The 21,654-nt window shown below is 42.1% G+C and overlaps 1 protein-coding gene across 1 annotated transcript in view; it reads right to left on the bottom strand.

Annotated features, from left to right (window-relative positions):
• The window catches only part of LOC115371761 (uncharacterized), a 311,531-nt gene extending 294,990 nt beyond the window's left edge, over window positions 1-16,541 (bottom strand). The window contains exons 1-13 of the mRNA XM_030069276.1: window positions 16,394-16,541; window positions 12,560-12,856; window positions 10,760-11,023; window positions 8,241-8,504; window positions 7,985-8,053; window positions 7,666-7,719; window positions 6,937-7,011; window positions 6,675-6,728; window positions 4,153-4,227; window positions 3,636-3,710; window positions 3,177-3,230; window positions 2,362-2,436; window positions 2,043-2,096 (exon numbers count right to left, since the gene is read on the bottom strand). Of these exons, the coding sequence (XP_029925136.1) occupies window positions 2,043-2,096; window positions 2,362-2,436; window positions 3,177-3,230; window positions 3,636-3,710; window positions 4,153-4,227; window positions 6,675-6,728; window positions 6,937-7,011; window positions 7,666-7,719; window positions 7,985-8,053; window positions 8,241-8,504; window positions 10,760-11,023; window positions 12,560-12,856; window positions 16,394-16,454 (1,471 nt within the window). The 5' untranslated portion in view covers window positions 16,455-16,541. The remainder of the gene's footprint in view (window positions 1-2,042; window positions 2,097-2,361; window positions 2,437-3,176; window positions 3,231-3,635; window positions 3,711-4,152; window positions 4,228-6,674; window positions 6,729-6,936; window positions 7,012-7,665; window positions 7,720-7,984; window positions 8,054-8,240; window positions 8,505-10,759; window positions 11,024-12,559; window positions 12,857-16,393) is intronic.
• Window positions 16,542-21,654: the final 5,113 nt, after the last annotated feature.

Here is a 21,654-nt window from a genome sequence, read left to right as displayed (position 1 = left end):
CTTAGTCAGTGCTAAAAATGTGTTAGTCTTCCTTCAAAGTCAAGCCACAGTTCACAAACCAGATTACCACTGGAAAATATATCAACAGCAACAAACTTGTGTTTGCAGTACAACACTGTGCCATAGATTTAATGCATTCTTCAATTTGTGAAAACAATGCATAACATTCAAATCACCTCTGACCTTCACATACATGTGATTTTTTTCATTCTTTACTGTTTGAAATGCACAGAAAAGCAACAAAACTATTACTGGTACTGCTTTTATTGCTAAGAATGTTTTTTTTTTTTTTTTTTTTTAATTATTATTTTTACTTGTGTATTTTCCAGTGTCATAGAAGTCTTGGAGACTTGCCTGGATCATTAGAAAGTGATGGTGCTCTGCCATTGGCTGCAGAGTTTTAGTTTCATTTTTTTTTTTTTTTTTTATTCCATTTTTTTTCCAAAGATTTAGATGAACAGGAGTGTAAATCAAAAGGAGAGAAATACAAAACTAAAAAAGGTGATGAAGAAATATACAAAATACATAAAAACAAATATTATACATTATTATCATGAGAAGTAAAACAAATTGCAAATAAAATATGGGGAGAGAGAGAGTGAGGAAAGAAGGATTTCACCAGAAACTACAACAGAATGTTGATTGATTTTTAGAGAGAATTCAAAACAGGTTGTCATCTCTTTGAGTAAGGTATATATCTCTGTTTTCCCAGAGAGCATCACCTTTGTCTCTTTGCAGTCTTAAGCTGAAGGTCGTCTGTTCCATGCACTGAATGTTTTTAATTCTATCTTTCCATTGACTGACAGTTGGAGGTTCCCTACGAAGCCAATGTTTTGTTATGGCCTTTTTCCTTGCCACCATGAAGACTTTTAAAAGATAGCTGTCATTTTTAGGTCATTCTAAGTCCAGACTCCCTCAATAGCATGCAACACCTGCAGGCTAATCCCTGTCTCACCTCAGTTTGTGAGTTTTACTGCAGATGTGAGGGATACAACAACAACCAAATGCTGCTGGTGTCTGTGGGAACTGGCCTTTTACTTCAGCTGCTAAATTCCTACTACTTTATTCAATTTTATTCTAAAAACCACCATGTGCAAACTGGGAATCTGGCTGCCACTGTGGAAACTGAAGGAAAACCATTTTCCTGCAGGTCAGTGTTGAGTCCTAATGACAACCTGGAGGTGCTGTTTGAAGCTGAAGGTGTGGTGGTGAATGCAGGAGTGTGCTCAGTCACTTTATAGCATTGTCAGTGTCATGTTGATGCTGAGGTGAATGGCTGACTAGAGAATCAACATCTGTAACAAGTAAGTAACATCTGTAAACCCTGACATGTCAGGCAATTCATTCCCACACTTACAACACATGCAGTTCCCTTTAAAGAGGGAGTCAACAGCAGCAGAAAACTGGTGCTGCGCTGCCCTCTAGGGGCTGAAACTTTCAGACATGTTGCACTTCTGGCCACATCCAATCAGTGACCTCACATCGCTGGAGCACTTGAGTTCAAACAGGAATGTTTTCAGGAGCTGGAAAGTTACTAATTACAACTCCACTGCTTACTGTGGGTGAGGAAAGTCTTTGAGTAAAGCCACTAATTTGATCACTTTAACTGTCACGAGTTCAAAAGCTAAAACTAAATACTTCCATAAAATATCTTGATCCACTCCCTCTTCATTTTTCTTTGGATAAAATGATTGTGTTTCCACCTGCTGATCTTTTCCATGTCCTGTTGTTAGTTTTTCCCCAGAGACAGAGACCAAGGCAGGTGAAAAACTCATGTTAACATGTTTTTATTTCAGTGGGTTTGTGGGAAACACTTACCTATTTCACTGTCACATTGTATTATAAAATCTGAAATGAAGCACAAGTACACAGTGGAAATATTTCATTAATGCATGTTGTCATGTGTTAGCTTGTCTGTCTGTAGGCACACACACACACACACACACACACACACACACACACACACACACACAATGACCAAGGCAGGTGAAAAATTCATGTTAACATGCTTTTATTTCAGTGGGTTTGTGGGAAACACTTACCTGTTTCACTGTCAAATCCACCACGTAATGAAAAGAACTTTCCTGATATAACAGCTGAAATGAAGCACAAACACACAGTGGAAATATTTCATTAATGCATGTTGTCATATTTTTGTTGGTCTGTCTGCAGCTTCACACACACACACACACACACACGGACACACACGGACACACACACACACACACACACACACACACACACACACACACACAATGAACGGGAAAGTGTAACTCTTCATAAACTTGCATATGTGTTGATTAGGAAGTTGGAACAAATGGAACGCAGGTTACTGACAACAAATCAAATAAAAATACTCACCAGAACCCAGAGAACAACCCAGAGAAACTACAGCCATCAACACAGCCAGCACACCAAGGGAAAGCATTAGTGTACCTGTTTAAAAACAAAGGCTTAGTCAGTGCTAAAACTCTGTTAGTCTTCCTTCAAAGTCAAGCCACAGTTCACAAACCAGATTACCACTGGAAAATATATCAACAGCAACAAACTTGTGTTTGCAGTACAACACTGTGCCATAGATTTAATGCATTCTTCAATTTGTGAAAACAATGCAAAACATTCAAATCTCCTTACCTATGAACCAAATCAAGTTTTGCTTTTCAACACTCAAATAACACACAATAGTACAGTAAAACATTAACATTACATAAATTATGATTTATACTTAAAATTAATTAATCACATATGAAAATGAATCTGTGGGTCAAAGTTCAATAAATAGGAACTCTGACCTTCACATACATGTGATTTTTTTCATTCTTTGCCGTTTTAAATGCACAGAAAAGCAGCACAACTATTACAGATACTGCTTTGAGTGCCCTGGAAAGTTACTAATTACAGCTCCACTGCTTACTGTGGGTGAGGAAAGTCTTTGAGTAAAGCCACTAATTTGATCACTTTAACTGTCACAAGTTCAAAACCTAAAAATAAATACTCCCATAAAATATCTTGATCCACTCCCTCTTCATTTTTCTTTGGATAAAATGATTGTGTTTCCACCTGCTGATCTTTTCCATGTCCTGTTGTTAGTTTTTCCCCAGAGACAGAGACCAAGGCAGGTGAAAAACTCATGTTAACATGTTTTATATTTCAATGCTTTTGTAGGAAACACTTACCTATTTCACTGTCAGATCCACCACGTAATGAAAAGATCTTTCCTGATATAACAGCTGAAATGAAGCACAAACACACAGTGGAAATATTTCATTAATGCATGTTGTCATGTTTTAGCTTGTCTGTCTGTAGGGACACACACACACACACACACACACACACACACACAGACACAGACACAGACACAGACACAGACACACACACACACACACACACACACACATAGACACAGACACAGACACAGACACACACACACACACACACACACACACACACACACAGACACACATACACACACACACACACAGACACACACACACACACACACATCCACACACACAAACACACACACACAATGAACAGGAAATTGTAACTCTTCATAACCTTGCAAATGTGTTGATTAGGAAGTTGGAACAAACTGAACGCAGGTTACTGACAACAAATCAAATAGAAATACTCACCAAAACCCAGAGAACAAACCAGAGAAACTACAGCCATCAACACAGCCAGCACACCAAGGTAAAGCAGAAGTTCATCTGTTTAAAAACAAAGGCTTAGTCAGCGCTAAAACTCTGTTAGTCTTCCTTCAAAGTCAAGCCACAGTTCACAAACCAGATTACCACTGGACCAAGGCAGGTGAAAAACTCATGTTAACATGTTTTTATTTCAGTGCTTTTGTGGGAAACACTTAAAGGTTTCGCTGCCATTTCTGCTACGAAATCAAAAGATCTTTCCTGATATAACAGCTGACATGAAGCACAAGCACACAGTGGAGATATTTCATTAATGCATGTTGTCATATTTTAGCTTGTCTGCCTGCAGCTTCACACACACACACACACACACACACGTGCGCACGAACACACACAATTAACACCAGGAAAGTGTAACCCTTCATAACCTTGCATTTGTGTTGAATAAGAAATTGGAACAAATGGAACGCACGTTACTTACAACAAATCAAATAAAAATACTCACAATAAACCAGCCAAATAAACAGAGAAACTGCAGCCATCACCCCAGCCAGCACACCAAGGGAAAGCAGAAGTGTACCTGTTAAAAAACAAAGGCTTAGTCAGTGCTAAAAATGTGTTAGTCTTCCTTCAAAGTCAAGCCACAGTTCAGCAGCAACAAACTTGTGTTTGCAGTACAACACTGTGCCATAGATTTAATGCATTCTTCAATTTGTGAAAACAATGTATAACATTCAAATCACCTCTGACCTTCACATACATGTGATTTTTTTCATTCTTTACTGTTTTAAATGCACAGAAAAGCAACACAACTATCACTGGTACTGGTTTTACTGCAAGGAATTCTTTTTAAAAAATGATTTACTTGTGTTTTTTCCAATATCATTGAAGACATGGGGGGCATTCAAAACAGGTTGTCCTCTCTTTGTGTAAGGTATATATCTCTGTTTTCCCAGAGAACATCACCTCTGTCTCTTTGTCCCAATTCTGGATTCTTTATACTGACCAAGATATCGTCGGCAAAAAGGCACATCTTATATTCTGTTTCTCTTATTGCAATACCTTCCAGTTCTGGATCTTGACTTATTGCCTGAGCGAGCAGTTTGATAAATAAATTAAATAGTCCAGGGCTGGCTGGACAACCCTGTCGACAACTCAGGGTCCCGGTTTCACGGGTCCCACAGGGTTTTAGTCCAATTTGCTCGTCTGTTTGGCTCATTTCAGCGCCGACTGTTTTATCAACCCGACACAATCAAATCAAATCAAGCTTTACTGTCATTTAGCTGCACATACAGCAGTAGTGCACACAAAATGAGATAGCGTTTCTCACTTGGGATCCCCGACTGATGGGTAAAGTCAGCCGAGCGTGGATCCCGGCTCTCTTCCCCCTCCTTTGTTTACGTTCGCACCGCTTACGCTTCCTCCTCTCCCTGGTGACTGCCGGTGTAGACACAGGTAAAATCCTGTGCTGGCGTAGTACGTCCACATCAAAGTGCCTCAGTTCTTGCAGCACGCTTTACCCTGATGTTTAGTAAAGTCTCTCGGCTGTAGATTATGCAACCTGAGCGTCTGGGTTAAGCAAAACATTTGAAACATTCACTCTCGCTGATCCCTGGAGGGGCCGCTGCGTCCATGCGCGCCGCCATCACCATAGCAACACAATCCCGGCTTCGTCTCTGGTTCGGGATCTGAGTCAGGCTCAAGTACGTACGGTTGTATAACATCACGCTCGGTGGTAGCCATGACAACCTTACATAAGATGATGACTCGCTTTCGACAAGTTTTCAAATAGTTACTGTATCTCGTTGGCTCCGTTTTTCTCTCGCTCTGTTGTTTACATCCCAGAATGCATTGCGCAGTGACATCGGTTGATTGGCCCGACTATATGTCACTCAGAAAACAGTCAGCCAATCAGTGGAGAGGGGCTGATTCTCTCTTCTGATTGGCTAAATGAACCGTGCTGCCAGAGCTCCAGGATAAAGGCAAAAGAGAGAGGAGCTGTGAAACTATATTTAGCAGACCACAGGTCCTCAAAACCACAAAAACATCATGTAGGGATATCAGCAGTTAAAATAAAACTCTGGAAAAGTGTACAGCATGGGGCCTTTAAGTGTGAGTCCATATTTTGACTGTGTTGTACTTCAAGATCCAGAAGCTGTTTTTGTAGGTCTGATAGTTTTTGAGCTTTCATCTTTCCAGCACATGCAGTTTCGGAAATCATTTTTCACCACACGACTGCTTTGGCTGCATCCCATAGTATTACAGGGTTTACATTTCCATTATCATTATCCTTCAAATATGCCTGTAATTTGTTTTTCAGTCTTTCCTTAAACCCACTGTTATTCAGCACACTTATATTTAGCTTCCATGTTGATGATTTTGGTCTGCTATCTAAATCTAATTTTAAATAAATAGTTGAGTGGTTTGATATTTCTACCCGAGCTTATCTCATATTCTTTTAGCCTGTGCCTTTCAGATTTTTGCATGAAAATATAAGCAGTCCTTGAATAAACATTATGACGATTTGAAAAAAAAAAAAACTTGTACTGTCTATCCAGACAGTGAAAATCTTTCCAGACATCAATTTTTATTAGCCCATCTTTCTGTGGTGGTGATTTTCCTGTTTTGATTAGTTGTATCAAGACTTTGATTAAGAATAATATTAAAATCAGCAGCACAAATAAGAACTCCAGCAGACTGGAATGCTCGTAGATCAAATATTCTTTGTAGAAGACCCTGTTGCTATCTGGAGGTGCATAAACATTAAGAAGAAACATGAAGAAAATTAATATATTTATTTTACACCGGAAGCCGTCCAGAGTTTTAGTTTCATCTTAAGGTCAGAATGGATTGGAATTAACATGCAACACCTGCAGGCTAATCCCTGTCTCACCTCAGTTTGGGAGTTTTATTGCAGACGTGAGGGACGCAACAACAACCAAATGCTGCTGGTGAAAAGACCAAGGCAGGTGAAAAACTCATGTTAACATGTTTTTTTATTTCAGTGTTTTTGTGGGAAACACTTACCTATTTCACTGTCAAATCCACTAAGGAATGAAAAGAACCTTCCTGTTATGAAAGCTGAAATGAAGCACAAGCACACAGTGGAAATATTGCATTAATGCATGTTGTCATATTTTTGTTGGTCTGTCAGCAGCTTCACACACACACACACACACACACACACACACACACACACACACACACACACACACAGTGAACAGGAAGGTGTAACTCTTCATAACCTTGCATATGCGTTACTGACAACAAATCAAATAAAAATACTCACCAAAACCGAGTGAAAAAAATGGAAGAACTGCAGCCATCACCAAGGTCAGCAGATGAAAGTACAAGTAAAGTCTAACTGTTTAAAAACATAGGCTTAGTCAGTGCTAAAACTCTGTTAGTCTTCCTTCAAAGTCAAGCCACAGTTCACAAACCAGATTACCACTGGAAAATATATCAACAGCAACAAACTTGTGTTTGCAGTGCAACACTGTGCCATAGATTTAATGCATTCTTCAATTTGTGAAAACAATGCAAAACATTCAAATCACCTTACCTATGAACCAAATCAAGTTTTGCTTTTCAACACTCAAATAATACACAATAATACAGTAAAACATTAACATTCCATAATTATGACTAATACTTAAAATTTCTTTACTGTTTTAAATGCACAGAAAAACCTACAAAACTATTACTGGTACTGCTTTGAGTGCCCTGGAAAGTTACTAATTACAGCTCCACTGCTTACTGTGGGTGAGGAAAGTCTTTGAGTAAAGCCACTAATTTAATCACTTTAACTGTCACGAGTTCAAAACCTAAAACTAAATACTTGAATAAAATATCTTGATCCACTCCCTCTTCATTTTTCTTTGGATAAAATGATTGTGTTTCCACCTGCTGATCTTTTCCATGTCCTGTTGTTAGTTTTTCCCCAGAGACAGAGACCAAGGCAGGTGAAAAACTCATGTTAACATGTTTTTGTTTCAGTGGGTTTGTGGGAAACACTTACCTATTTCACTGTCAAATCCACCACGTAATGAAAAGAACCTTCGTGTTATGAAAGCTGAAATGAAGCACAAGAACACAGTGGAAATATTTCATTAATGCATGTTGTCATATTTTTATTGGTCTGTCTACAGCACGCACGCACGCACACACGCACGCACGCACGCACGCACGCACGCACGCACGCACGCACGCACACACACACACACACACACACACACACACACACACACAATGATCACCAGGGAAGTGTAATTCTTCATAACCTTGCATATGAGTTGATTAGGGACAAGTTAACAAGTTAATCAAATAAAAATACTCACCAATAATAACAACCAGAATAACTGCAGCCACCACCCCAACTGCCACAGTAATGTAAAGCTGCTTTCTATCTGTTTAAAAACAAAGGCTGAGTCAGCGCTAAAAATGTGTTAGTCTTCCTTCAAAGTCAAGTCACAATTCACAAACCACATTACCACTGGAAAATATATCAATTCCACCAAACAGCTAATCCTGCATGTGTGTGCTGACAAAATGTTAAACTCTTATTCATTTTACTGTGCAGAGAAAACTACAGACCTTTGTAGAATACATTCTTCCATGGCTCGCTCTCTTCCTCACTAACTGGGTTCTTCATCTGGCAGAAGAAATTTTCAACATGGTCGTCATCGTTGGTGATGTCCATCAGTTTACTTGACTCAGTCCAGTCTCCTGTATCTCGCCTCCAGCTGTAGGTGATTGGTTCAGCCTCTGGGATCCCTCCATTACAGCTCAGAGCGCAGGGCGGTGAGGAGGGAGAACAAGACAGTGGCTCCAGTGCCACCGTGGGCTTTGGGACTTTCTCTGTTGGTGGACAAAACAGATTTCCTCCTTTTTTAGTCTCTCTCACAGATGTACTAGTAACTTGGAAACCTCACATACAGTATAAATCATCTAAAACAGCTACACGTTTTGGCATTATCGGTAAAATCAGACCCTGATAAACAACAGAACTAGTGTTAATTTTTATAACAGAGTGATATACCCTTTTATTAGATATAGTAACATTGCAATGCCAAGTACCCACAGGACCAAACGTCTGACATTTTACCATTTACAGAAGAGATGAGAACTGTCAGCCATGCAGGCTGCATGAAGATCATTCAGCTCCTTCTCTCTCTGCTCCACTTGGTATTCTGAATATTTATCAGGCCAACTCTACAAATTGCTACAAATGCCTGGGTCTGTTGTAAACATATTGTACCCTCCATTATTCAGCATTACTTCAATTCATCATTTTAACAACAGGTGTTGGGCTTAAGCCCCAAATGTTTTAATGCCAGCTCTGATTTTCTTTTTTTTTGGAAGAAGTTGGATTTTGAATGTAGTAGATTTGGAGTTTCAGAGGGGAAGAAGTAATAAAATGTTTCATGAAATAGGAACATAAGTGCTCCTGGTTGACTACTTTCAAATATCCCCACAATTTCCCCACATGACATGTAACCAGGCAGTTTATAATGTGAATACATTAAAAGCTAGATAACACAACCTGCACTAACTTTCTACAGCAGGTTGGTCACTAATGTTCTCTTTCTCTGTACACACACATCTCCTCCTGTGTGGGAGTAAATGTGAGACTATGAAGCAGAGCTTTGCTGAAAATATGTACCTGTGTTCAATAATCCTACCCTGGGTAGACTGTGCACTGATGGAAAAACCAAAGCCTTGTAGGAAATCATAGGATAGATATGCTGTGTCTGATAGAAACACAGGTTTCACTGCTGATGTTTCCAGTTGCTATGATGTGTCTGGTACAGAACAACCAAGAAACGCCTGTAGACAAACACCGATCATATCATGGGCTCGGTATTGTTCTGCATACAGCATCACAAGGTTGTTGGCAATACCCAGCCCTAATGGTGACTGATTGGACTAATCTGACGTCTTCAGATCCCAACAACACCCCTGATTCTAACTATTCAGCTAAGAGCTGTTATCAGCTTTGTCTACCCAGTCAGAACAGCTCATTCTCAGTTCAGGTTCTTATAGAGGCCCTGCATTTCTACCTGCCTTGTCAACCCTGTCCAGTGTCCAACGGACCTTTACACACTTTTTGTTGGAATAGTCACAATTTATGCCATAATTAGGAGTCAAAGCAGCAAAGGTACTGGAGCCCTCTTATGGTTGTTTGGATTATTCTGGCTTTCTTGGTTTGCAAAACTTTGCAGCTCGGTTGGAAATCTCACCCACAACTCAGGAAAACAAAATTATACTAATTGGGCCACATGGTGGCGCTGTCATATTTACATTTTGGCCCATAAGTGCTGAACTGTACATGGCAGCAACACATTTTTTTCCAGGATTTCCAGGGTGAAGATGCATCTCTTAGTGTAAGTCTCCCCCACGTCCACCAGAGTAGATTTCCTGCTCTTTTGCATTTTGTCTTCACTGATCCTCTAACACATTTTATTGGCATTTTGATAATCAATAAAGTTTCGTAGTCTCGGTTTAAAATTTGGAGGCAATACAAATTTTACAAAACTTGCAGTAACTCATGAACTCACTCAGATATCAACGTGAAATTTGAGATATCTGGTCAGGAGTGTTCACTGAGCGTATGCGTCCAAGGATGTTGTGTTGCATCCCTAGGGGGTGCCGAACAAATTTTTTTTTTTTTTTTTTTTTTTGCCAAACATGGAAGAATACATTCATATTCAAATTCCTCTAAATTTTGCATTTAGTTATTTATTTAACACTGTTTAATTTACTTTGATTTGTGGTTATATTTAGCATTTTAATTGTCACACCAACTCAAATAATTCTGACAAACATAATTTACAGCTAAAACTTGGACAAACAGCTTGCTATAAAGGCTAATAAAAATTTGTTGAAAGTTAAAATATTTAAGTCTGGAGGTGACAACAGGAGAATAAAAACATTACAGAAATTGTTTTTGTACACAGCCACAACTAAAAGCCTTTAAGTAGATGAAAGACAAAAAATTCCCAGACCCTAAACTCATAAACTTTCCAAACGGCTAATCCTGCATTTGTGTGCTGATAAGATCTTTAACCTTTATTATTATATTACTCTATTACTGTGCAGAGTAAACTACATACCTGGGTAGAATACATTTTTCCATGGCTCGCTCTCTTCCTCACTAACTGGGTTCTTCATTTGGCAGAAGAAATTTTCAACATGGTCGTCATCCTTGGTGATGTCCATCAGTTTACTTGACTCAGTCCAGTCTCCTGTATTTGGCCTCCAGCTGTAGGTGATTGGTTGGGCCTCTAGGATCCCTCCATTGCAGATCAGTTTGCAAAGAGATGAGGTGGAAGAACAAAACAGTGGCTCAACTGTCACCGTGGGCTTTGGGACTTTCTCTGTTGGTGGAGGAAACAGATTTCCTTCTTCTTTAGTCTCTCTCACAGAAGTAGCCTACCAATAACTTGGAAACCTCACATACTGTATAAATCATCTAAAATAGCTACAAATATAGGCATTATCGGTAAAATCAGACCCTTATAAACTACAAAACTTATAAAAATTGTATTACTCTGTGGTGTACCCTTTTATTAGCTATAGTAATACTGCTCACCTAATCTCATGGAGATTAAGACGTTGCTGTATCTGTCTCATTCCTGTAATACCTTCTATTGACCTGTAATACCTTCTATTCTGTATTTGTTGTGTATTCTTATTACCTTTACTTGCATCGATTTATGATCTGCACTAGAGTTCTCATATTCTGCCCGAACCCGACCCGACCCGACCCGACATTTTCGGGTCGGGTCGGGCCTAAAATTTACGTGAATTGGGCGGGTCGGGTCGGGCTTCGGGTTCTGTGGGGGATTTTTTTTTTTTTTAAATAAAAAAATAGAATTATGTGTTCTGTTATTGATTATGACGTTTCATTTTTATGCGACTGGTGGAGAGAGTGAGAGACTGGATTGGATTTGGAGGCTAAACTTTCAGTGACAGACAGACAACCAGCTGTGCGAGCGCAGCGCAAACAAGTGAGAGAGAGTTGCAGCAGTATCCCGCTGTGCTGGCAGACTCGGCAGCAGGGACGGTTTCTGCTATGGGCAGTGCAACTGCCCAGGGCGCAATCTACTTGGGGGCGCACGAGAAAAAAAAAAAAGAAATCTCAGTTTTCTAGACTACCGTATTGACCCGCACATGCCGCGGCACCATCAGTCGGCATCAGGCGGGCCGGACGCGGCACCGTCCGATACCGCGCCCACCCGTCAGGTCTGCCGGATCTGACAGGTGAGCTGCCTCATGCTGGCCGGTGCCGCAGCCGGCTCGCCTGATACCGACTGATGGTGACCCGGTGCCGCGGCCGACCGGCTCTACTAAATAATGGCGAATTTGGCGATTTTTTTTTTTCGGGCTTTATCGGGCTGTCGGGCCTAAAGTTCGGCTAATTAGTCGGGTTGGTCGGGCCTCGGGTTGGCCCAGTCAGGCCCGGGTCGGGTCGGGTCTTAATTTTCAGGCCCGATGAGAACTCTAATCTGCACTCAGAAGAACAGGATTTCCCTGTTCTACTTACATTGAAAAGCTGAAAGTAATCCTAGACCGCTGATGATATCCCACTTATGTTTCAGCCAACTGGATTAAACTATCACTTGGAACGCACAAGTTGCATTGTAATCACAGAACTTGAATGGAGTAGAGCAGTTCATGGGACTGTTTCTGTGGTAATTTTGTTGGTAAAATCCTAACTAATAAAATAATAACTAATAAAACTAATAAAATCCTAAACCCTAGGCTAAAAATGAACAACTAAAATCCCTTACACTAACCTATAAACTGTTCTTAGCCTAATAACAATATCAGCATTGTCAGTCACATAGCTGGACCTTTCGTCAACACAGTAAAGAGCAAGAACACGCATGACTAAAATACTACATACTTACTGATCACAATAACCATGTATGTCTCGCTCTGGAGTTGGCCATTTAACTCCAAAGAATACACTCCACTGTAGATAAGAGTCAAATTGTCGATCTCCAAACGAGCTGTCTTTCTATCCAGGGTTGTGTGGCCGTGAAATGCTCCGTAGTACTCCACACTTCCTAATTTCTCAACCCATTCCACCACCATGTTGCGATTATGTTTCCACAGGATGCTTGTCAGGGGCTTGAACTCAGCAGGAATGGGTGACTCCAATATGAGTTTACCTCCATCTGCAAGGTACATTTGTTTCTCTGCACCTGCAAAGAGAGAGCAGTTTGTCAGTCCAGGTGAAAATGAGCACGTGACACTTCAAATAGCAGGCTTCAGTTTTCCCCATTACTTTTAGTGACAAAACTTCTAGGCTGGGTGGTAGCTAAAAAAAAAAAAAAAAAAAAATCTAAAAAACATTACATTTTTATGATAAGTAGTTAGATTTTGATAGGAAGACACAAGAAAATAAAAACATGTAATTTTTTTTGTCAATTATTGTAAAATGGTGCATATTACTGGACTTCCTCACAAACAGACCCCAGTCAGTTCGGATTGGCAGTCTCTCCTCCTCCACTCTAGTGCTCAACACCGGAGCTCCCCAGGGCTGTGTGCTCAGCCCCCTCCTGTTCACGCTGTACACCCACGACTGCAACCCCCGACATGGAGAGAACTCTATTGTGAAGTTCGCGGATGACACCACCATCATCGGCCGGATTTCCAACAATGATGAGTTCTCATATCGGGAGGAAATCAACCATCTTGCAGAATGGTGCACAGAAAACAACCTACTGCTCAACGTCAGCAAAACCAAAGAGCTGATAGTTGATTTTAGAAAAAAAGAGGCAAAGACACACAACCCTGTCTACATTAATGGAGCTGAGGTGGAGCAAGTGAGCAGTTTTAAGTTCCTGGGAATCAACATAACAGAGAACCTAACATGGACTTCACATATCTCTGCCCTGGTTAAAAAAGCCCAGAAACGGCTGTATTTCTTAAGGAAACTTAAGAAAGCAAAATTCCCACGCCAAGTTCTTGTCAGCTTCTACAAAGGAGCGATTGAAAGCATCCTGACTGGAAACATCACAAACTGGCATGGGATGTGCACGGCCCAGGACAGGAAGACTCTGCAACGAGTGATTAAAACTGCCCAAAACATCATTGGCACCCATCTACCAAGCATCAGTGATATCGGGGAGGTGAGGTGCCTGCGCAGAGCCAAAAGGATCCTAAAAGACAACAGCCACCCCAGCCACAGCCTGTTCACCCTGCTGCCATCAGGCAAAAGATACAGAAGTATTCGCTGCCGTACAACCAGACTACAGAGCAGCTTCTTCCCTCAGGCTGTGAGACTACTAAATGCACCATCTGCACTCCTCCATGTTTAATAATTTTATTTTCTATACAATCAATTAATCAATCAAGAGGGAACCACACTTTAATTTCATTATTCAACCTGTTGTATAATGACAAATAAACTTCCTTGTATCCTTGTATCCTTGTATATTATGACCTCAACATTAGGCAGCAAGGTGACTGATGTTGAAGGGGGTTATTATAGATCAGGGTTTCCCAACTGTTTCCATGCCGGGATCCACATGTAGGGGAATTATTTGTCAAGGGACCCACCGCTTACTTTATATAATAATAAAGCTGTCAAAAAGTAGTTACACTTTCAATGCACCTACATCAGTCATGAGGGTGAAATCTACATTTGTCTTAAATTCAGGCCATTGTGTTGAATTCAGTGCGAGGCCTCTATCAAATGTGGTATTCCATTTAGTTATTGCAGGTCATTTAAAATGATTCATGTGAAAACCATATTTTGCTTTAAACCTAAATATACTTTTATATATAAAAAAACAGCACTTCTCTGTTCATAAACAATATATAGGCTACAAAAATAAGTGCAAATAAAATAAATTTTGTCAAATAACAGTTGTTTTTTTGTTAAATTCAATCTCTAACTCAGATTATAATCTCATGAACAAAACATAAAACCGTGAGCTAGTCATTTTAGGCTGATAGTGTTTGCATTCTGCTCAGGACTTCACGGACAATGATGCATTAAAGGGGCATGCCAGATTGTGCCACCTAGTGGTTGTACACCTACACTGCATGATAATAATGGTGATAACAATAATAGTCAACTAAGCTACTGATGTTTTTCTTCACTGTTTATGTTGTCAGGTGGCATTTATAGTTCAGCATGCTTCTTTGAAATGAGAGCTTTTATCAGGCAGATTGGCCTGTTGTCTCTAGGGAAGCAGGAATTATCCATTTTTACTAACCATGATTTAAAATGTCAAGGTTATATAACTGTAGAGCCTCAACAACACAGTGATTTAAAAAAAAAAAAAAAAAAAAAAAGCTTAATTTAATGCCAAAGAGTTACACTTTTTTGTTTTTTTATGTACTAATTTCATGTATCATTTGTGTGTTGAGAGGCAGCAACTGTTTGAAAAACACCAACAAAGAAAGTCTGTGAGGAAAATACAGTAAAACCTCAGGTTACACATGTTCATGTGATTTTATACATCCATATTGATGTGGAATAAATTACTCATAATAATTGTGAAACCGGTTTTTCTATGCTCTAGATTTTTTCTATATCTAGACTATAACCATACCATCACTCCCACTGTTCATATGACATGCATAAATATATTTTTGTCAGGTGACAGGTAGCAGAGATACAGGAGGAGAGGCTGGAGGAGATGGAGGAGGAGAGGCTGAAGGAGATACCTGTAGAGGAGGAGAGGCTGGAGGCTCACAGGTGAGGTTGAATAATGACATAGATATGTTAGTAGTGAGATTCAGCATTGTGACAAATGTTAGGGTGATGATGATCTGTATAAATGGTTCACCCATTTGAAATCAGAGCTTTCAAGGTTCATAAACCATGCATCAATATATTTTATCAGGTGACAGAAGCAAACCTGCCAGGTAGAGATGCAGGAGGAGGAGATGCAGGTAGAGAGACAGGAGACTCACAGGTGAAGCATTGGTTTGTAACAATGTGATAATAAGAGTAAACATGGATAATTATTTTGTACAGTTTTATATTAAGGCTACTGGTGTACTAAGAGGTCTCATCATGTGTAAATGTATTACCAGTTTGTATATGTGTTTGCAGTAGTTGCTACAGAGTTGCCAGTTACACATTTTGTTTGATTCCTAAGGAAACTGATCGAGCTGTAGGCAGCTCTACATGACGTGAAACTGCAGTCATAAATGCAAAAAACATCAACTTTCAGGGGCACCGCCTTTTTATGTCCCCACCAATGTCAAAATCAAACCTACACCCTTGGGTTGCTCTCCCATCTACACTTCCTCATTTTAAAATCTGACTCAAATGAATTTGTAATTGAACTGCATGATTTTCAATATGTTTCCATTTTAGCATTGCCACTTTTACTGGAGGGTTTGACTCGTGTTCCACTGCCAGAAACAGCAGCATAAACAAGAACAGGACACAGAGTCAGAGAGCAAAGACACACCTCAACTTTACAGAAACATTCAGGAAGTGTGAACATCTCTCTTCTCAACGTGTGGCCTTTTTCTGTGAGCTCACAGTCACGAGGCTGTAATACGCAGTTTGTTTTTCCCAAACTAAATACAGGCTCGGAGTTTAACAAGACCAGTTAAATTCAGTTTTAACTGCATAGCGACGTCAAATCATCACAGGAGTTTTCTCAAGAAGCCCAAACATTATATGAGCAACGCTGTGGAAAAAACAGCCTCTCATCACACTGAAGCCAGTGTTTCCATCAGGGAAGTGAAGTGGGGCGTTTCATGAAACTTACCCTCTGTAAAGTCCAGCAGCAGTACAGCTAGGAGCACCAAGAAAATCACACGTCTACCCATGTCTACAGGCAGAAACAACAAACTGTTTTATATAAAACTGTCATTTCCTTTGACGCGAAGCAGGAGCTCCGTCAGCGTCTGAGCCGCAGGTCGTTCCTGTCTTTACATGCGGATACAGAACTGAAAGCAAAAGTAAAATGGTCCGTCTGGGAGAGGGGGTGGGGGCAAGCCCGGAGTGGCTAATCGGGGGGGCCGGGACAATTCTGGGCCGGTCTGATGTTTGGGCCGCGAGGGCCGGTGTTCACTTTTTTTTATTTTTATTTTTTTGGGGCCGGTGTTCAGTCATGGCAGTGGGTTGATCACCTATGCTGTTTACCGCTGTCCCTGGGCCGCTTCCGCTGGCAGTTTTTTTTTTTTTTTTTTTTTGCAGACGCACCCCCTGACGTAACACGTCCGTGCACTCGGTCAGTGGTGTTTGAAAGATGGAAAATAGAAAGAGCAAGGGTGGCGCGGAGAAGGCAAGAATTAAAAAGAGGAAAGCTCTGGAAACAGACGCAGCCAAATGTGCTAAAATTGGCAACTTTTTCACTAAAACGAGCTCGCGGTTTGAAAAGACAAATGAGGACGATGAAACGGGTAAGGCAAGATGTTGAACTTTGCCTGAAAACCACCGTTCAAGTTAATTAATTATCAAGTCAATGAACTGTGTGGCGTTGTGACATATAACATAACGTTATATAATTTAAATAATTGTATGATGCGACACCACATAACTGGGAAACTTTGTCTTGTAGCCCCTCAGAGTCAGAAGCAAGATCCAGCACCAAGCACCAGGCATGAGCCCACAAGTCCGGAGTGGGCAGGCAGGATTGCTCATTGAGTGAATACTATTAGAATTAATATAATGAAGAGTATGGTGTAGACCTGCTCTATATGAAAAGTGTCTTGAGATGCTAGATGATTCAGCACTACATTAATTAAACGGACCTGAATTGATCAGAGGGCTTTGTAAAAAGGGGAGATTTGTGCTGAGAATTATGACAATTTTTAAAATGTGATTTGGTGTCAGAAGCAGAGCCAGGAGCCAGTAGTGATGAGGGGATTGCTCCTGTCAGTATGGAAGGAACAGATGTGTGAGTGTGTGAACAAGCAAGCATTAGTTCCAATATAACCACTTTCTATGCTCAAACGATAGTAGTGACCTGTTATATTTTTTGATTTTAATAATAATAGGTCGTGATTTAAAGTGGGCCGGTCTGAGGCATGAAACTCCAGGGCTGAAATTGAGTCCCACTCCAGCCCTGGTTGGGGGGGGTGGGCTCGCTGCCTGGACTGACTCTGCACTTTGAACACTGCTTCGGCTGTAAAGTCACACATGTCTGGAATAGATACTGAAATGATATTTCTTTCTTTTTAGGGCCTGAGCGCTGGAACAGCGTGAAGCCCTATTGTTCTTGTACCGTTTCTTTCTTCTTATTATTATTACGCCCAACTACCCCTTAATTTGACCTCCTACACTCGCTCAAAAAATCACCAAATTTGGCATGCACACCAGGTCTGGCGAAAAATTTGATAAAATGGAAAAACGGAACCCCTAAGTGCAGAAATGGGCTCGATAGCGCCACCTATGCCAAACCGACGCCGAAATGCAGATCTCATCAAGCCTGACATTGTTCATGTGTGTTGGTGTGTCTTGTGTTTCTTGGCCCAAACAAAGTGGAAATCTGTGCTTTGGTCTGATGAGTCCAAATTTGAGATCTTTGGTTCCACCTGTCATGTCTTTGTGTGACGCAGAAACGGTGAACGGATGGTCTCCACATGCATGGTTCCCACTGTGAAGCATGGAGGAGGAGGTGTGATGGTGTGGGGGTGCTTTGCTGGTGACACTGTTGGGGATTTACTCAAAACTGAAGGCACACTGAACCAGCATGGCTACCATGCAGCATCCTGCAGCGACATGCCATCCCATCTGGTTTGTCCTTAGTTGGACCATCATTTATTTTTCAACAGGACAATGACCCAAAACACATCTCCAGGCTGTGTAAGGGCTATTTGACCAAGAAGTAGAGTGATAGAGTGCTGTGCCAGATGACCTGGCCTCCACAGTCACCTGACCTAAACCCAATCCAGATGGTTTGGGATGAGCTGGACTGCAGAGTGAGGGCAAAAGGGCCAACAAGTGCTCAGCATCTCTGGGAACTCCTTCAAGACTGTTGGAAAACCATTTCAGGTGACTACCTCTTGAAGCTCATGGAGAGAATGCCAAGAGTGTGCAAAGCAGTAATAAGAGCAAAGGGTGGCTATTTTGAAGAATCTAAAATATAAAACACGTTTTGAGTTATTTCACACTTTTTTGTTTACTACATGATTCCATATGTGTTCATTCATAGTTTTGATGACTTCAGTGAGAATCTACAATGTAAATAGTCATGAAAATGAAGAAAAAACATTAAATGAGAGGGTGTGTCCAGACTTTTGACTGGTAGTGTATGTTCACACGTTAAGGTCTTGATGTAATGTTTTTTTTTTTTTCTTGTAGTTCCTTTTTATTGTGACCATCCTCCTGGCTTTGTTTGTGTTTAGATAATTGTTTTTCTTTGTAAGAGAGACATCAACATCAAGCTTTCTACAGTGTTGAAACATAAAAGTGGTTATGTACAATGCATTGGATTTCAGATTAATGCATTTTAGATATTAACCCCTTCATGCCCGAAACAACAAAATCCCATAAAATTAAGATTTGTGAGACTTTATGCACAATAATCAAGTCAAATAAATCAAATCTGCTTTCTACAATGTTTATTTAGTCAAACTGGTCATGTACAGTATATTTAATTTTAGATGAATACATATTAACCCTTTCAGGCTTTCTATCTAGAATATACTCATATTCAATATTGTGTCCTGGTCTGAGAACCTGACTGTCAAAAATAAGACAAAGCTCTCCAAAGTAGTTAAGTGTCATGCCATGAAAATTATGTTTTGTTTTGTTAGGTTTTGTTCTTGTGTCTTGTCTCGTGATTTCCTGTTTTATTTTGAAATCCCACTTCCCTCTTGTGTCAGGTAACTTGTTCTTCCTATTGTGTTCCCCTGGTTGATTGTCTGCCACGCCCTGATTGTGTCCACCTGTTCCCCATTACCTTGTGTGTATATATAGTCCGTGTTTCCCTTTGTCCTGTGCCAGTTCGTCCTGTTTGTCATGTGTTTTGGACCTCAGTTCTTCCTTGCTCCTTGCTCCTTGCTCCATGTTCCATGTCACGTCACGTCACGTCAAGTCAGGTTTTGTATTTTCTTTGTTACTTTGCCTTGTTTGCTATTATCAAGTTAAGAGTTTTCTGTTGCTACTTTAGTTCTTGGTTTTCATAGTGAATTTAAGTTGTTACTTTGTATTGTGAATTTTAGTTGATACTTTTATTATTAAAAGTCTTTTCTTTAGAACTCTTGTTTGGAGTCGTGCGTTTGGGTTCTCATTTTTGTTCAGCCTTGACAGAACGAACTGGCCATTCTGAACCCAGCCGACTCAGATCAGTTTTAACATGGATCCAGCTGATCGAGGCCAACTATATATCAATATTGTCAATTTGGATGTGTCTGTTGAGAGCCTCAGGGAGGCTCAGCCCCACCAGGTGGCTGATCGCGTGAAAAGGATCACTAAACAACTGGTATGGTTCAGGGAGAGGCCTTGGGCGGGACTAGTTGCTCCCTGCTTAGGAGATGTTTTTGAAAGACTTGACGAGGTCCTGCGGAACGCCTTGTCAGAGTCTCCAGTTTCCTCCCAGCCTGCATCACAGTCTCAAGCCACGAGCCCCAGCAGCCAAGTGAGTCAAGCCACCAGTCCTAGCAGCCCAGCTACCTGCCATAGCAGTCCTAGCAGCCTAGCTAGCCCAGTTACCAGTCCCAGTAGCCCAGCTACCAGTCCAAGCAGCCCAGCTACCAGCCATAGCAGCCCTAGCAGCCTAGCTAGCCCAGCTACCAGCCATAGCAGCCCTAGCAGCCTAGCTAGCCCAGCTACCAGCCATAGCAGCCCTAGCAACCTAGCTAGCCCAGCTACTACTCCCAGCAGCCTAGCTAACCCAGCTACCAGTCCCAGTAGTCCAAGCAGCCTAGCTAGCCTAGCTGCCAGTCCCAGCAGCCAAGCTACTAGCCATAGCAGCCAAGCTACTAGCCATAGCAGCCAAGCTGCTAGCCTAGCAGGCCCAGCTACTAGCCTCTGCGGCCTAGCAGGCCCAGCTACTAGCCTCTGCGGCCTAGCAAGCCCAGCTACTAGCCTTAGCAGCCGAGCAGTACCTGTCCCAGTTCCCAGAACCAGATTGGCTGCCCCAGTCCCAGTTCCCAGGGTCAGACAGGTTGCTCCGGTCCATGTCACTGTCACAGTACCTCGAACCCAAGTGGCTGCCCCGGTTCCAGTTCCCAGGTCCAGACTGGCTGCCCCAGTCCCGGTCACAGTCCCCCGTGCTGGATCAGCTTCCCCGGCACCAGTTCCAGTTCCCCGAACCGGACCGGCTGTCCCAGTCCATGTCACAGTCACAGAACCTCAAGCCGCACCAGTCCCAGTTTCCCGAACTGGACCCATTGCCCCAGTCCATGTCACAGTTTGCCGAGCCCGACCGTCTGTTCTGGCCCTGGTCTTGGTTCCTGTCCCAGTGCCCCGAGCCAGACTGGGTGTTCCAGCCACTGCCCTTGTCCCAGTTCCCCGTACCAGACTGGCTGCCCAGGTTCCTGTCACAGTTCCCCAAGCCGGCCCTACTGTCCCAGTCCATGTCACAGTCACAGTACCTCGAGCCCGACTGGCTGTCCCGGCCCCAGTCCATGTCACAGTTCCCCGAGCCCGACTGGCTGCCCAGACCCCAGTCCCTGTTCAAGTTCCTGGAGTGGACGTTGCCGCTGCCCGGCGGCCTGGAGTGGACGTTGCCGCTGCCCGGCGGCCTGGAGTGGACGTTGCCGCTGCCCGGCGGCCTGGAGTGGACGTTGCCGCTCCCCGGCGGTCCGGAATGGACGTTGCCGCGGCCCGGCGGTCCCGAGTCCACGTTGCCGTTGCCGCTGCCCGGCGGTCCCGAGTCCACGTTTCTGCTGCCGCTGCCCTGCGGTCCAGAGTCCACGTTTCTGCTGCCGCTGCCCTGCGGCCCAGAGTCCACGTCGCCGCTGCCCTGCGGCCCAGAGTCCACGTCGCCGCTGCCCTGCGGCCCAGAGTCCACGTCGCCGCTGTCCGGCGGTCCAGAGTTCACCCTGCTGCTTCCGCTGCCTGGTGGCCCCAAGTCTG

Source organism: Myripristis murdjan, chromosome 14 (assembly GCF_902150065.1).
Source record: "Myripristis murdjan chromosome 14, fMyrMur1.1, whole genome shotgun sequence".
Lineage (NCBI taxonomy): Eukaryota > Metazoa > Chordata > Actinopteri > Holocentriformes > Holocentridae > Myripristis > Myripristis murdjan.
This window is presented reverse-complemented; position numbering and strand designations above follow the sequence as displayed.